Below are 15,013 nucleotides of genomic sequence, written 5' to 3' on the forward strand. Positions count from 1 at the left end.
ATGTTGGTTGCCACGTCAAGAATGGATTATAAGGAAGTAGCACAGAGGAGGAACGGACAGTTAGGAAACTATTGTGAAATGGTGTTGGCTTGAACTAGGATGATAGTTAAGATGGAGAGAACTGGACAGCTATATTAAAGCAGAGCTAAGATGGACTAAAAAAAAAAACACGCAAAGAAAAAGAAAGGCAACTTGGTTCAGAGGCTCTTGAGCCTCAAAGTTACAACTTCAATTATGGAATCCTAGAGGTCTAGACTCAGAAGGAACTATACAGTTTTACAGATGAGGGAACATAGATTCAGAAAGGTTAAGTAGCTTGCCCAAGGTCACCCAGCAAAGAAGCAACACAGCTGAATGACAGTATTAAGATCTTTTATATCCCTTATGGTATTTCTCATTTGTATGTTTAAAGCCCAATTTCAACCTTTTTATTATTCTTCATTTTTATATGAAATCAGAGTATATTATTCTTCACTTTTAAAGCAAACACAGTAATGCTGCCATCCATGGGTCATGGTGAATAATGAAGACCCCCAAGACTTTAAGACATGAAACATAGGAGATTGTGAGTAGCATAAAGAAAGGAACAAGATCTATTTTGTTCACCATTGTATCATCAGGGTTAGCAAATGCCTGACTCATGGAAATATCTCAGTAAATCACTACTCAGTGAATGGAGAAATTTTCTTTGGCAATTATATTGAAAAATACAATTGAAAAGTAATACAAAGCAACTAATTTAGAGTCATCAAAACTAAAATAAAAGGCAGAGAATCACATGACCATCAAAATCAAAGCAACTGATTTTGCAGAATATGCTACCACCTGCCTTTGAATTTTTAGAAAATTGGTAAGTACATAAACATCTGGAGCAAATGAAAACCCTCTGGGCAAAGGTTAGATTACATTTGGAAATGTGGATTCTTGTGGGCAAATACCCACTTTTGAATGCAAAAATCTCAATCCTAATCTCCCAATACAGAGAACAAGAGAACAAGTAGGTGCTTACCTGTATACTAAGTGTGTGCTATCAGTTTTCAAATTCATTCAACTGAGCTTCTGCTTCTTACTTGCTTTTTCTGGTTACAGAAAAACTCTGAATATATTACCTCACTGGATCCCCATAACAACTTTGCAATGTTACCATCTCCACTTAATTGATAAGGATAGAGAGTTCTATGAAGCCCAGCTTTGACTTGAGTCCAGGATTTTTTTTTCTCTACATTATATATTGTGAATTATTCAGGCATCTTCTGACCCAGGACATGTTCTGAGCTCCCACAGCACTGAGATTTAAATTTGTTACAATAACAAACAAGGAAATGCTCAAAGCTCCTCTCTTGGATCAGAGACTAAAGGGCTGCATACTAAGAAGACCTCTGAATTCACCCAGATCTCTTCTTTTTCATTTAATGTGTTTTATCTTAGGGAGCCATTCTGAAAGTAGCTGTGGTATTGCACCCACCCTGAGATTCATCTGCTATTCAGTATTTCAAAAAGATATTTACAATTGTGCAGTCAATTTGGAAGGTAGTTTGGGAGTTTGTCAAAATGTTAAGCATAGAGTTACTGTATGAACCAGCAATTCCACTTCATGCTCTTTACTCAAGAGAAATGAAAATGTGTCCACAAAAAAAAACTTGTACATAAATGTTCACAGCCTCATTATTCAAAATAGACAAAAATGAAAACAACCTAAATGTCCATCAATGATGAATAGGTAAGCAATGGAATATTGTTTACCAATAAAAGATACTGCGGTACTGAGACATGGTACAACATGGATGTACCTTGAAAAGCTTATCCTAAGCCAGTTACAAAAGAACACATATAATGATTCTATTTCTATGAAGCATCCAGAATGGGCAAATCTACAGACAGTAAGAAGATCAGTGGTTGCCTCGGGCTCAGAGAAGTGGGGAGAGGGGATGTGGATTGGTAGCTAATGGATAGTTTCTTTTTCAAGCCATGAATGTCTTCTTAGATTGCAGTGATGGTGGCAAGGCTAACAAGACTGATTTCTACTGTTTTCAACACATAGGGTCTTCATAAAGTAATAGAGAATAAATGATGTCCTTATCAGTGAAAGCTTTGGGATCCCCTGGTTCTGCCAGGGAAAAGAATAATGAACTTGAAACTAGAAGACAAGGACCTGAATCCTGGTTCTCTGTTTACTATCTGCATGACAATGGCTATGTCACCTAACTCTCCAAGTCTTTGCTTGAAACAGGAATAATGATATACTTAATTGTCAATCTGATGAGCAAATAATGTAATCTTTTTAAAACTATAAAACCCTATAAGACATCATTCACCACTGTAATGATTAGTTGATATAATGATAATGTGAAGTGTATCTGACACATACTGTAAGCCCAATACTGCATATGTTTATTGCATAGAGAAATGAAGGAATGTTACAGATGAGAAGCACTCATTTATCGAATACATATAATTTATTGAATATGTATAATCATGCCTACAGCTATTGAAATGTTGACAGCTTGTTAGGTATACTCTGCAGTACTGATTTCTTAAAAAAACAAAGACAAAAACAAAAAACAGAAACATCTGTAATCAACAGAAATGTTTAAACGATCTGATAAGTAGGCAAGAATTAGGGTACATTGGCTCTTTTGAAAATGAGTAGCCAGTATCAGCAAACTCCGAAGTGGTGAAGTGGGGACTTATTGATTTCAACTTCCAAAAGTTTGGGTGGCTAATGCTTATTTTCTTGACATTCTATATCTAACACAAATATCAGTCACAAGTATAATGCAGGATAATTAAGCATAATATCTCTTTTCTCACACAAATCTCCAAAGTGAGAAGTCTACCAACATCATTTCATGAATATTTAAGTTCTCTCTGTGCTAGAGAAGTTGTTCACATACCAATTTACAGATCAAAACAAAGAGCCAAATGCTTAATTTGGGGGATCTCAAATTGCCGCTTGCTTGCTATCTCAAGAAACTCCAACCCTTTGGGTCTTTATTCTTTCTTACTTCCAACAACTAGGTTACTCTTTATTTCCAATTATAAATATAATTAGAATATAATATATTCAGATGATAACAAAATTATTTTAAAAGGGAGGAAATAAACTCAAATGTAATTCCACTTCCTAAAGGTGATCACTGTTAAGATTTGGGTGTACTCTACAAAATGTAGTTTTCTACATATACTTACATAGTGGTGCATGGTAAACCAGCTGGGTGAGAGGGTAGGTAGGAGGGGCCTGATTTGTATCTTCAGATTATCAATTTCCATGGGGTAAATATTCTTGTTATAGCTATTTTCAGATTACCAACAATCTAACTGCTGATTTGAAAAAATTCCTGAAAATTAAACAATGAGTCCTTATAAATTGGTTCAATCCAGCTCCAGCAACAAGTGCCAGCTTTTAAAGAGTGTAGACTTTAAAAGTTTGTCCCCCTGTATAGTACCTGTTTTTAAACAGAAATATTTATCATAAACTCACTTCTACCTCAATAAATATAAAATTATAACTTTAATGACTCAACCCTACTCCATTTTAACAGTATAATAAATTAAGCATCCTCTATCAGTGGATATTTGCATTATTTACAACAGTATCTACTTTAACAATTGTATGAAAAAATAAAGTTGTGATTACATCTTGATTCATTTCTCTGATTATTTCCTTAAGATACATGTGTGAAATTTCATTACAAGGTTAAAGGGAGGCACTTTGGTGTCTTGGAAACCAGAGCCAGGGTGCCCTCCACGAAGCCTATTCCAGGAATGCTCTCACCCGCAGGGTAGGAAAACACCACACCTGGTCACCAGCTCACCATGGGGCCAGCTCTGCATAGGATGGCCTTCTCTAATTGTTGGTTATCTAATGGAAGAAGTGCATGTATCTTCTTAGACATGAACATGAGGTTCTTTTTAGTGTTATCAAGTAGTTTTTATCTTTTTTGAACTTTCAGTTAAAAATATTTGCTCATTTTTTCACAGAGTATACTTAAATTGGAAAAATACTTTTTATGTGTAGATCCTTTTAGTCCTATGACATTAACCCTTTGCCACATACCTCCATTTTTCCAATTGTTTTTATTCATCCTTTAACTTAATATTTTGATGCTACATTACTTTTGTCAATTTTTATGTAGTTAAATATTCAAATTTTCTTTAATGGCCCTTACCTTTGAGGATATAGCTAAAAAGACCTCCATTTCAAGATTATAAAAATGTTTGCATATATTTTCTTCAAGTACTTTTTGGATTTATTTTATACATTTAAATATTTAATTCAACTGAGATTTGTTTGGGGGTAAAGCAAAGGCTAGAATGTAAGTTTATTTTTAAGGAAATTATCCCGAAGTCCTAGTACTTAAATATATCGTTTCCCACAAACTCTTGATGCTACCTTGGGGAGCCTCCAGCTATGGAGCTAGCTGGCTTCCTTTCTTTCCTGGATTCCTGTTTTTATTTCAGTTTTATCCTCTGAGGTTTTCTTACCTACACAGCAATTCATTTTAAGAGACATTTATTTTTAAATGCAACATTTCTAGATGCTTTACAGCAAAAGGGTTGTTCAGGGGATCTTGTCCACCATACTGAGAGGAACTGAAATCTCTCCAATCTATTTTCCACATGGCAGATAGCATAAACATGCAATAACTAGATAATGTCAGGGACCTGCTCAAATCCTTTCAGTGGCTTTTGTTGCAGTGATGGGAAATGTGACAACACCCTAAATAGGCACTGGACCCTTCTTGCCTTGTCCTCATTATCTTATGTCCTGTTCCCCCTAGATCTTCAAGCTTGAGAAAAGTTAGTAGCATCTTTATAGTCAGGGCCTTCATACATGCCATCCCACTGACTCCTCTTTTCTTCACATAGGTAATTCTTTCTCATTCTTCAATTCCCAATAGAATGTCATTTCAAATAGATCCTCCCTGACCACCTGGCAAAATGAGTATTGTCTGATCACTTTCCATCAATATAATGCCCTACTGATAATATTCACAGAACTTTTAAAAAATGTATTTATTTACTTTTCTTCAGTCTCATGCCCTCCCCATGGCTATAAGCTTCATTAGGGAAGAGATCATTTGTGTCTTGTTTACCAATAAATATTAGCAAGCACAGTGTCTAGCACATACCCATATACTATGGATGAGTGAATGTAAAGTGTCTTATTTGTCTTTACAAATCCTGTGTACCAAGCTTTGCACGTAACAGGTGCCCAGGAATTGGGTATCATATCTATTCATAAAGGACCAGCCTCCCAAAAATGGAGTTTATATAAATCTCTGATTTGTTCCTTTTAATTCACAAAGAACCATTCTCAAAATAAAAGAGAAGCATTTATCATCCTTCTGTGATAAAAGTATTGCATGCTTTCAAATGGATAACTAGCCTATGAGAATACTGACTTTCCTTTGACTGAAGAGGATTTGAGCATTAAACCTGAACAAATTTTCAGGTTTTCAATTCTGGAGAGTTCACAGTGAATGAAATAACATCCTTAAGTATGGATTAGTGATAATGCCCCCGCTAGATCTTTTGTGCACTTGCTGAATCAACCAATTAGTAGGTTAAACCAAATTCTAGCTGTTTTGTTACCCCCATCCCACCACACACACACACACACACGACAGTTTTCAAGAAAGATAAAACATTTCAGACCCATCAGAAATAAAACAGAAATTGGAGTGAAACCACCATCAAACTTCAGAATTTATACTCACTCACTGCCAGTCTATCTAGACAGAAAAAATAAATGGTAGTTTTAGATCACAAAGAATTTTCTAGAGCTACACACTACTTGCTACCAAAAAATATTTACAAGCCACATGTAAACATCATTTACTAAGTCCCTATCCCTACACCCTTAGGAGAAGGGCCAGGGCCTGCTGTAGTCAGGTCAGAAGGAGAAGCAGGAAGTCACAGTTAGTGTCTCTCAGTTTGCCCCACGGGAAGCCAAGTGCAGAGAGTCAAGTAACCTGCAGCACCTGCAGTGAACAGCTTCCTGCTCTGCTCAGACCCACCACCTCTGCACTGTCATTCCTTCACCATCTGTAATCTTGTTTAGAACTGCTTTCCTTTAGGAAATTTTTATACCCTTGGAAAAGTGTACATAATCTGAATGTATGCAATGGAAGTACACTATATACAGTTCAGGAATCTTGGAGCAAATCAGTTTGAAATAGTATTTGCAGCATGAAAAATCACATCCTATGTTCTCTTTTCTTAATTGTTTGAATGTTTCTCTCCAAGTGTGTTTGCTCCATATCATCAATTATTGACAGACAGCTTTTGTTGGCATATTTAGAAAGTGAAGAGTTGCAATTGTAAAGAATTCAGTGACAAGGTATTCTGCAAATATCATGCATTCTAAAGTCAAGCAGGTATACATATGTTACTACTGAACAGCTGTAGGAAGCTATTCCATTAACTTTTCAATTCACTTTTTTCAATCTGGTGTTTTTCACTAGTAAAGGCAGATGAAAACACTTATCTCTGCCTTATGGGGCTGTTCAGAAATTTATGTAATTCCCTGGTTCCCTAGTTCAATTAATGTTATGTCCATCACCTTCCTTCTTTTCTATTACACACACAAACTCCACTATATAGTTATTACCAATTAATGGAGAATTAGAATGTAAGAGATTTAAAGCCACACTTATATTAACATGATCTTCCTTTAGTGATTAAAAAAATGTCAATATTATACAATGCTTCATGGCTATTATTGCAGTCATCCATTATCACTGCATTGTAGATGACAGGAAGAACCTTTTTAATAACAGGATATTTAGAGTAATAAGGCTGCAGGAGCAAAGAGTTTACTCTAATAAAGAAGCAAGGAAAAAAAGACCCTGTCTCCACTTTCTTCCTGAAATTCCCCCTTAGTATCTCACTAAGAACATGGCATGCAGTGGGAGGGATTCCTCCAGCACTTCCGTTTACTAATTGTTCTATTCACAATTTCCATGATTTCAGTTATTCTCCAGAGTTACACCCTCCTTGTGGTTAGACCTGAATACAAGGTAGGTTTCTACTGAGCCTTAACCAACACATTGCTACTAGGAAAGATGTTTTGAAGCTCACTGTCAATTGTGAACAACAGCAGATTATTTTGCCTTAGACCTCATGAATGCAGAGTGAAACAGGGGGTCCAGAATCCTACACTCTTGCCTCCATCTCCTCTTCCTTCATTATGATGAAGGTCGTGCACACCTCTATGCCTCCACCATGTCTGCTGCACACTTCCTCCAGAATCCAGGCATCCTCACTGACACAGCATTATTCCTGGAGATGTTGATGAGTCTCATGGCTAGAGGTGCACTAGATTTAAGGAAATATATGTAATATTTAAGGCTTCTATTTTCTCTCGTCATTTTAATACCCTAGGAACAAGGGAAAGAGTAGGAATGTCCAAAAAAACTAGAAAAAAGAACCAATTAAAAAGGATTTCATCCAACTAAGCTCAGTAAAAAATGGGGCAGTATTTAAATGTGGTACTTAATAAAAAAAACTAAAAAGTTATTTTTATGATCTCAAAAAGCATATACTGGGTTTGCACCAAATCCAACAAGACCCTCTGTGGGAAGACTCTCTGTGTCTCCAGCTTTCTCTTTGATGTTGCTATCTCTATCTCAATTACTATCTCTTTTCTCTCCCTCAATGCTCCTTCTCTTCATTTCCTTTTACCTTGAGTGGACAGTAAAAAACACTGACAAAGCATGTAGCATTAAGCCAGGGATGTCAAAAAGTCTTGTATAAGAGAAACTGAATTTTCTCTAAGGTACCAGATAGATCAAAAGGTCTAAATAAATTAGAAAACCCGAGGATAAAATTAACTATTTCTCTCTTGAAAAGCAAGAACTAGTTCATTAAGCAACTTCTGGGGCAAAATGAACTCTCAAGGGATCTAAGATGGACAGAGGTAACTGAGATGCTTCAGTTTAAGCCATTAGGCACAATGTGTTCAAACAGCAATCAAGTCAATAGTGAACAATTAAAGGTTTCTCTCCAAAGTAAAACAGGGCAAACAAAGCTAGCAAATAAATGGTTAATAATGGTTGAGATCCCCTTGGGAACAACAATTTGTATTATCTGTATTTGCTTTAGTGATAATAGAGTACTACATTTCAACTAGAGTTGTACTTGTATGCAAGTTTAACTAATTAGCAATCAAATAAAGCACATAACATTATACTCATATAAAGCTATATTTATATAGAAAAGCCCTTACTGACTGATGGATGCACTTTCTTTTTTTTCTTTCCTCTTGAGTATCTACTTATACTGTAGGCCCCACAAGTTCCAATGAGGAATCATAGTTGACAAATACTCTTTACTTGAGCCGCATCACTGGCATGGCAAGGCCAAAATTTAAAGGAACCACAGGGTTCTGTTACAGAAGTTAAGGAAAAAATGCAAACTTCAGTATCTTGGTGTACATACCCAAATGCATACTCCAACTATCTAAAGGAGTGCTTCAAATAATATTTAAGTATCTCAGAAGGGAAAAAACAATGAGTTAATGGGCAAGAGCTTTAAACTATTATTCCAGACCCTACACTGTAGGAAAATGATATTTATTTCCCAATAATGTACAGCTTTGATTCTGGTGGCAGGAGGAGTAATAGAATTCAGGAAAACAACAGAACTCAGCCATCTCTAGATTATTGAGGGTGTGATTATTTCATCTCTTTTCTCTCATTTTCTCAGCTCTGGTCTTGTATTTTCATTGTCCCTACTGCCTATAAAACAGCGAAGACAAAAGGAGGCCGTTCTGTGTGTCAGCTTTTATAGGTTTGGATGGCAGGTGCTTGAAGTTATTGACTGAGTTTCCCAGATTATTTGTAAAATATATCCATTTTCTCTCTGTCTCTCAAAAAATAAATGAGAGAGAGCAGCATCCAGAGGATTTAAAAATAAAGCAATCAGTGCCTTGTTATATTGAGGTGGATGTGTATTTTATTCTCTAAAGTTAATCAGCTAAATAGAAAAGAAATTTTAAAAACAATGGAAGAAAAATGGGTGAAAACTGGCCCAGGAGTGAGTCACTGATAATAAAGATGGTGATCTGGTACTATAAAGTTTATCTCAGTATGGCAGAAACCAAGAGTTTTGGGAGAAGAATGCAGAAGCAAAGGTGATTTAAAGGGCAGAATAAATTCTTCTAAACTCAGTGTTGTCACCTATAACCATATACACTCATGTATTCCCTGCAAAAATACTGGTTTCTCTTAACTACCACAGCCATGTGCAAGGGAATCAGGTCATTTTCCTAAACGTAGAATTATCACTGTGATCCCAGAGACTGGTCTAGAGAGTTTATATGTGTAAAGTCAGCATCAGGCTAATAAATTATGGCACTCAAATCTCTTTCCAATCAGGCTACAGAATGCCCACCTTTGGAAAGTGTAAGTAACTTACAAATAAACACCCATGTGTTTCAAAATGCAAACGCAGCTCAAAAAAGAAAAGAGTGAAGATACCTGCTCCAAAGAGGTAGCATTAAAGGACAACAGGGTGAAATGTTATAATTCCAATGACGTTTAGGTATAAAAATAAAATAAAACTGTATTCTTCAGACATTCTCCAAATGTTTGAACAAAATTACATAGAAAAGAAGGGTGTTCAGGATGGCCAGCCATGAGCAACAGGGACAAGATGGAATGTCATAAGTACATCCAAGTATGGAGTTTTTCAAAAAGCACATTCAAATAACATGAGGCCACTGGGGCTGGCAACAAATGGAGTCCTTACCAAAAGCTGAAAGAACCATTACACAGTATTAAAAATATTATATGACCTTACAAAATAAGACTAAATTAAAATTTTAAAAAAGGAACTAGCCAACTTTATCTAAAATACATTAAGCATAAATATTCTCTTTACCTGTAGGGAATCCTGTCCCCCGCAATCTGTTCCCAACCTTACTTTCCAGCTTGGCTTCTAAATGCCTTTACACTCTTCTGTCAGGCACCCTGCACTATTTTGTCACCAGATAAGAGATGTATTTCTACTAGAAAAGAGCAATTGCTATTTGATAGAGAATTCATCCCTAATACCTCCCTACAGGACTAGTAATTTTCTCTGTTCTCTGACGGCATTCTTTTTGGTATTTATATTCTCTTCTTCCTCTCAGACTTTGCTGCAAGGTGCTTACAATAAGAATTATCCCTCATTTATCCTGGATTCTATAATATAAAATGGTTAAACATATAAACATATGATCTTTAAAATGAAGTGAAATCATTATGATTAAACACTTGTCATAGAAATTTCTTAAATTAAGTAATTATTCATATATGTACATACTATGTATGAATTATTTATGTACGTCCATGATGTATAATAATGCCCAAAAGAAAGAAGGCAGAATCAGTGGGACCTTTGCTATTGCTGGTTGGTGGCTGATTTGGTTTTATATGTACAGACGGAGTAACAGAGTGATTAAATGACTTCTTTAATGCCATTAAACTGCTCACAAAATAAAACAGAATTTTACCAATGTCTCTTGATTCCTGGTAAACCAGAGTGTTTTCTTTTATTTTGCGTAGTGTAATTTACTCTCAGTAAGCCAAAAGATTATTTCCACTCTCTGAAAAGTTCTTAAAAATAACAGAAAGAAACCAGGAGATCTTACCTCCATTAGCAGAACAAAGTCCTTAAAGGTCTGGTGTATAAAGGAAAGAGCTCTCCTTTTGCAGTCAAGGGAGTCTTGAAAAGCTCTATCAGGCATGCCACCATGAGCACTGCTAACCCAGGCTACCTCCTGGCTCCTCACTGCCTAAACTACATAAGGGGTGTAAAATCTCTAGCTCCTCCTCCCACAGTGTTTTCTGTGAAGTTCACGATAATGTTTGTAAAATCTAGCCCTGCACCTGACACAGTCAGCTGTATGTTGACTTTGAAATAAAAAAATGTATTCAAAGACTTGTATATGTGCATTGGGGGAAGAAGTGCACTGCTATCATTTTTTTATGTGGTCTGTGTAGTAAATAATTTTGATGTGGCAATATTTTAGAAATTCACCATACTACATATATATATATACATGGTGACATTCTCACTATCTCCTCAACTTGGAATTCCAAGTTCCAAATATTTATTTCTACCCTGAAGGCAGCTTTAACAGTTCAGTCTCTAACATGCTTCCAATAAAATAAACCAAAAGAGAAATGTGTGAGGAGTTGAAGTTTTCTTCTAGAACTTTTGTAAAGGAGAACTCCTTTGAGTTTGGCATGGGAAATGTTTAATACTAGGACAAATAAAAACAGGAATACTGAGTTCTGAGCTTATATTACAATAATTTTTTTTTCTAAAAAAAACATCTAAAGTGGTGGGGTGGGCAGAGTGAAGGTACTTTATATCTAAACAGAAAAAAAAAACCTGTTGTTGAGCAGTTTTTTAACTGTTAAGAAAACCTACCTTGGATCTCAATGTCCTTAAGTTGTTTTTATGCAAGTGAAGTCCAGGGGGAGTATATTTAGAAAATATTACACGCATTTGGTAAACTGAGGAACTAGTGGAAGTCATAGTTACGCTAATTATTAGCTGTGTGACTTTGGTTAATTCACTTAACTACCTTGACTCTAATTTTCTTAGCCTGAAAAAGGAGTTACAACAGCCTGACTATCCACGGTTTGGCTGTAAGGGGCAAATGACACCAGATATGTAAAATGAGAAGTGCTTTCTCATCAAAGGGAGCTTTATTATTACCACAGTAACTACCACATTGCAATTATATTATCACCATTATAATTATCTAAGAAGTGAATGTATGTTTTTGATTATTTGCCTTTATCACCACATGAGATGAAAATGTTGTTCCCGGAGCAAATAATGAAATCACAGCATTTGCTACCAGAAGTCAGAAATGTGTTCTTTGAAGTTCAGTTCAGTGCACTGGAAACACACTGAATGGAACTAAAACTCTTACGTTGTTATGGTTCCTTTTTAATATCTGGGGCTTCCTTTGAGAGAAGGGCCCAGAACAACAAGGTGAAACTCTTACTAACATCCTATGCACGTGCAGTGCCGTAGGGTTTTCAGGTGGCTGCTCCTCTGTTCCTCATGTCAGTCCTGAGATTCTATTATGACAGGTACCTGAATGTTCAGGGGCCTCATGAAAGAACAAGAGGTCTGCCAACATCCACATGGTTGCATGAGGTGACACCTTGATGCACAAGAGGTCGGTTGGTCCCCCGGTGTGCATGGTGACCCATCTTCCGCTCCTAGCCCAGAGCTAGCTGCCCCTTGTATTTCTGTCAACAACGCTTCCTTTTTGTTCCTCTCCCTCCAACTAGGAAGTGCACCACTGACATAGACACAATATACCTTTTCATAAGGAAGGCAAATGAGTATGCGCCAGATGGGCTGAGGGGATTACAACATGTTTCCTGCCCCTGTGGTGACTCAATGGAGCTGGTATGAGAACTTATCTTATTCAAGAAGTCAGCTTCCCTGGCAGAACTATGAGTCACAGTTCCTGGGTGGAAAGCTCCCTTTCCAAAGGCATTGGGGTGGGGGCGGAGCGGGCTCCTTGGATGGATTACCGCAAGGGTCATTCAGAAAAGCAACACGCCCAGGACCGCTGGGGAGGCACCAGCAACGCACAATTCTGGGACTTCACTGATCTCTCAACAGGAGTAATATGGTCACCCCTCCCTTTTTCCTTCAAGGTGAGGTAGGACATAAAACCACATTGATGAATTGCTGGTATGAGTCCAAAGAAGTTCCATTATAAAACTGGCTAATTTGGGCAAAAAGGAATGTGAAGGGACATTTTTCATCCATTTCATACACACACACACACACACACACACACACACACACACACACACACACACACACATTCTGTGTGTCAATCATTATTCCAAGTGTTTGAGTAACAAACAAAAAGGACAAGTCCTTGTCCTTGGGTAGCAAAAACAGAGAAATAGGGAAGGAAGTGAAGGAGGGAAAGAGAGAGTAAAGGGAAGAAAGCAGAGGAGGACAAGAGGCCGGGGAGGAAAAAAAGGAGGAAGAAGGACAAGGAGGGAGAGGGGAAAACAAAGAGGTGAAGAGAAAGAGTTAATAGAACGTCATGAAATGAGTGTTATGAGGAAAACTAAAGCGGGATAGAGAGTGACTGGCAGAGGTATTATAGTTAAGATGGTTAGGGAAGGCCTCTGTAAGCAGGTAACATTCAAGCATAGAACTAAATCAAATAGGAACCAATGATAATCAGGGGTTACATTCAACATATTTAAAAGTCAGGACAATCACAACTGACCAGCCAACTGTGACATTCAAGCAAGCAGGACAGATGTTGGTCTAACAGCCAATAGAGCTGTATACCAACACAGTGCGGCTGAATATCACCCTGGTTATCATATATGCTTTCCTCTGTAAAGCCTCCAAGGGCCAACAGGGTTGGAAGTTATCTCTACTTTTCTCAGCTTTAAGTTGTGTTCTTAGTTATAACCCCACCCCATTAGTGCTATTTTCGACCTCCAATAAAATGCTTTAAGTGGCAAAGGAAACCTGAAACATACCCAGAAATGATGATCTGGATAGTAAGGGCTCAAATACATGTCATGTGAAGAACAGTTGAAGGCATATATTGGGGAACACCAGTCACGGTTACATGATCATTATTTTAACATCTCCAAAGGTCTTTCACATAGAAGAGGAACTAAAGCAATGACATTCAAAGTATTGTCCATGGTCTTCAGGGAAGCTAGATGGGGAGCTTTTTAAAAACAAAGATACCTAAATTCCCTGAATTAAGTCAGAGAATCATTAGAAAAGGTATTTTCTATTTAAATCAATCAACTGAACCAATGTAATGTATGGAGATGACAGAGACAAAATTCAGGTATACATACTAAAAAGAATTTTGGTCAATCCAGGCACAATGGGCTTCAGTTGGATGATCACTGTGCAGAGTTACCATAGAGTGGTTCTAAGCAATAATTCTGGAGATCAAAGAGACCTAAAAAGACCTACATTCAAGTTCTTTGTAACCGATTTCATATGATCCAGGGCCATGATGCCTGAGTTTGGTCATGCAAACTTAATGAAGGGCTTGGTTAGTTTTCCTTATAAAACAACATGCAAAGAAAGAAAAAGTCTAATGACAGGCCCTTTCACTCCTTGATAGAAGTAATATGGCAGGAACCCATCATTATTTATTTGTTCTTAGAAGGGTTCCATGGACTGATACCACGGAGGCCTTTTTTCCCCCATATGACCTGAGGTAAGGAAAAGAAGCAGGATTCTAGTTGGTTTGGATGCAAAGGTGAGGGAAAATTCCTATATTTATGTACAGCAGACCACCACACCAAGTACACTGTGTCCCATCAAGACTACAGACGTCAGTGGTTCCTCCCATTGCCAAAATTCTCTCATTCTGTCATACTGTGGTTCTGTGCCACAGAAGACAGTGGAAATAAAATGTTCTCTTAACTCATTTTCAAAAAGAGTTGGTACATTACCCTGTGCATAACTTCCATTTTAATAGATTGTCAAAAGCCTTTCACTTACCTGAGGCATCGCTTTTCAGTATCCCATAGAAGCAGAAACTCATTACACACCACAGAAGTCCCATCCTGTCAACATAAATACAAAGGTAAGGGGGAGTACACATTCCTCTCAGTGCTTAAATAATAATTAGCACACATGCATGCTGACTGTAGACCAGGTACTACTGTATGAGTTTTACAATATTGACAAATATAATTGCAAGAAACAACCAGTAAGATATGATTTACTTTTAACATCCATATTACATATGAGGAAACTAAGTTTAAATAGCATAACCAAAATCCTTTGGCTAGAAAGTGGTAATGATAAAACTCCAGCTGTCCAACTCCAGAACTGTCTCTTAATCACCTACTTTAAAAAAAAAAATTCTCCTGGACTTTTTTCACCAGGAGTCACATTTCTGGGAAATAAATTTTATCTCCTTATGCTTCTTCACATTCCCTTGGTCTATTCCCAATTGGAAATATTTTATGACCCAGGTGATAAATAGAAA

The 15,013-nt window shown here is 37.0% G+C and overlaps 1 protein-coding gene across 3 annotated transcripts in view; it reads right to left on the reverse strand.

Annotated features, from left to right (window-relative positions):
- Positions 1 to 15,013, reverse strand: part of IL1RAP (interleukin 1 receptor accessory protein) — a 126,364-nt gene that overhangs the window by 62,950 nt on the left and 48,401 nt on the right. Inside the window, exon 2 of one of the 3 annotated variants that reach the window (XM_037024179.2) lies at positions 14,521 to 14,585. The exons of the other annotated variants lie outside the window; for them this stretch is intronic. Coding sequence (XP_036880074.2) covers positions 14,521 to 14,584 — 64 coding nt within the window. The 5' untranslated portion in view covers position 14,585. The remainder of the gene's footprint in view (positions 1 to 14,520; positions 14,586 to 15,013) is intronic. 3 annotated transcript variants of the gene reach the window in all.

This window comes from Manis javanica, chromosome 3 (genome assembly GCF_040802235.1).
Source record: "Manis javanica isolate MJ-LG chromosome 3, MJ_LKY, whole genome shotgun sequence".
Taxonomy (NCBI): Eukaryota; Metazoa; Chordata; class Mammalia; order Pholidota; family Manidae; genus Manis; species Manis javanica.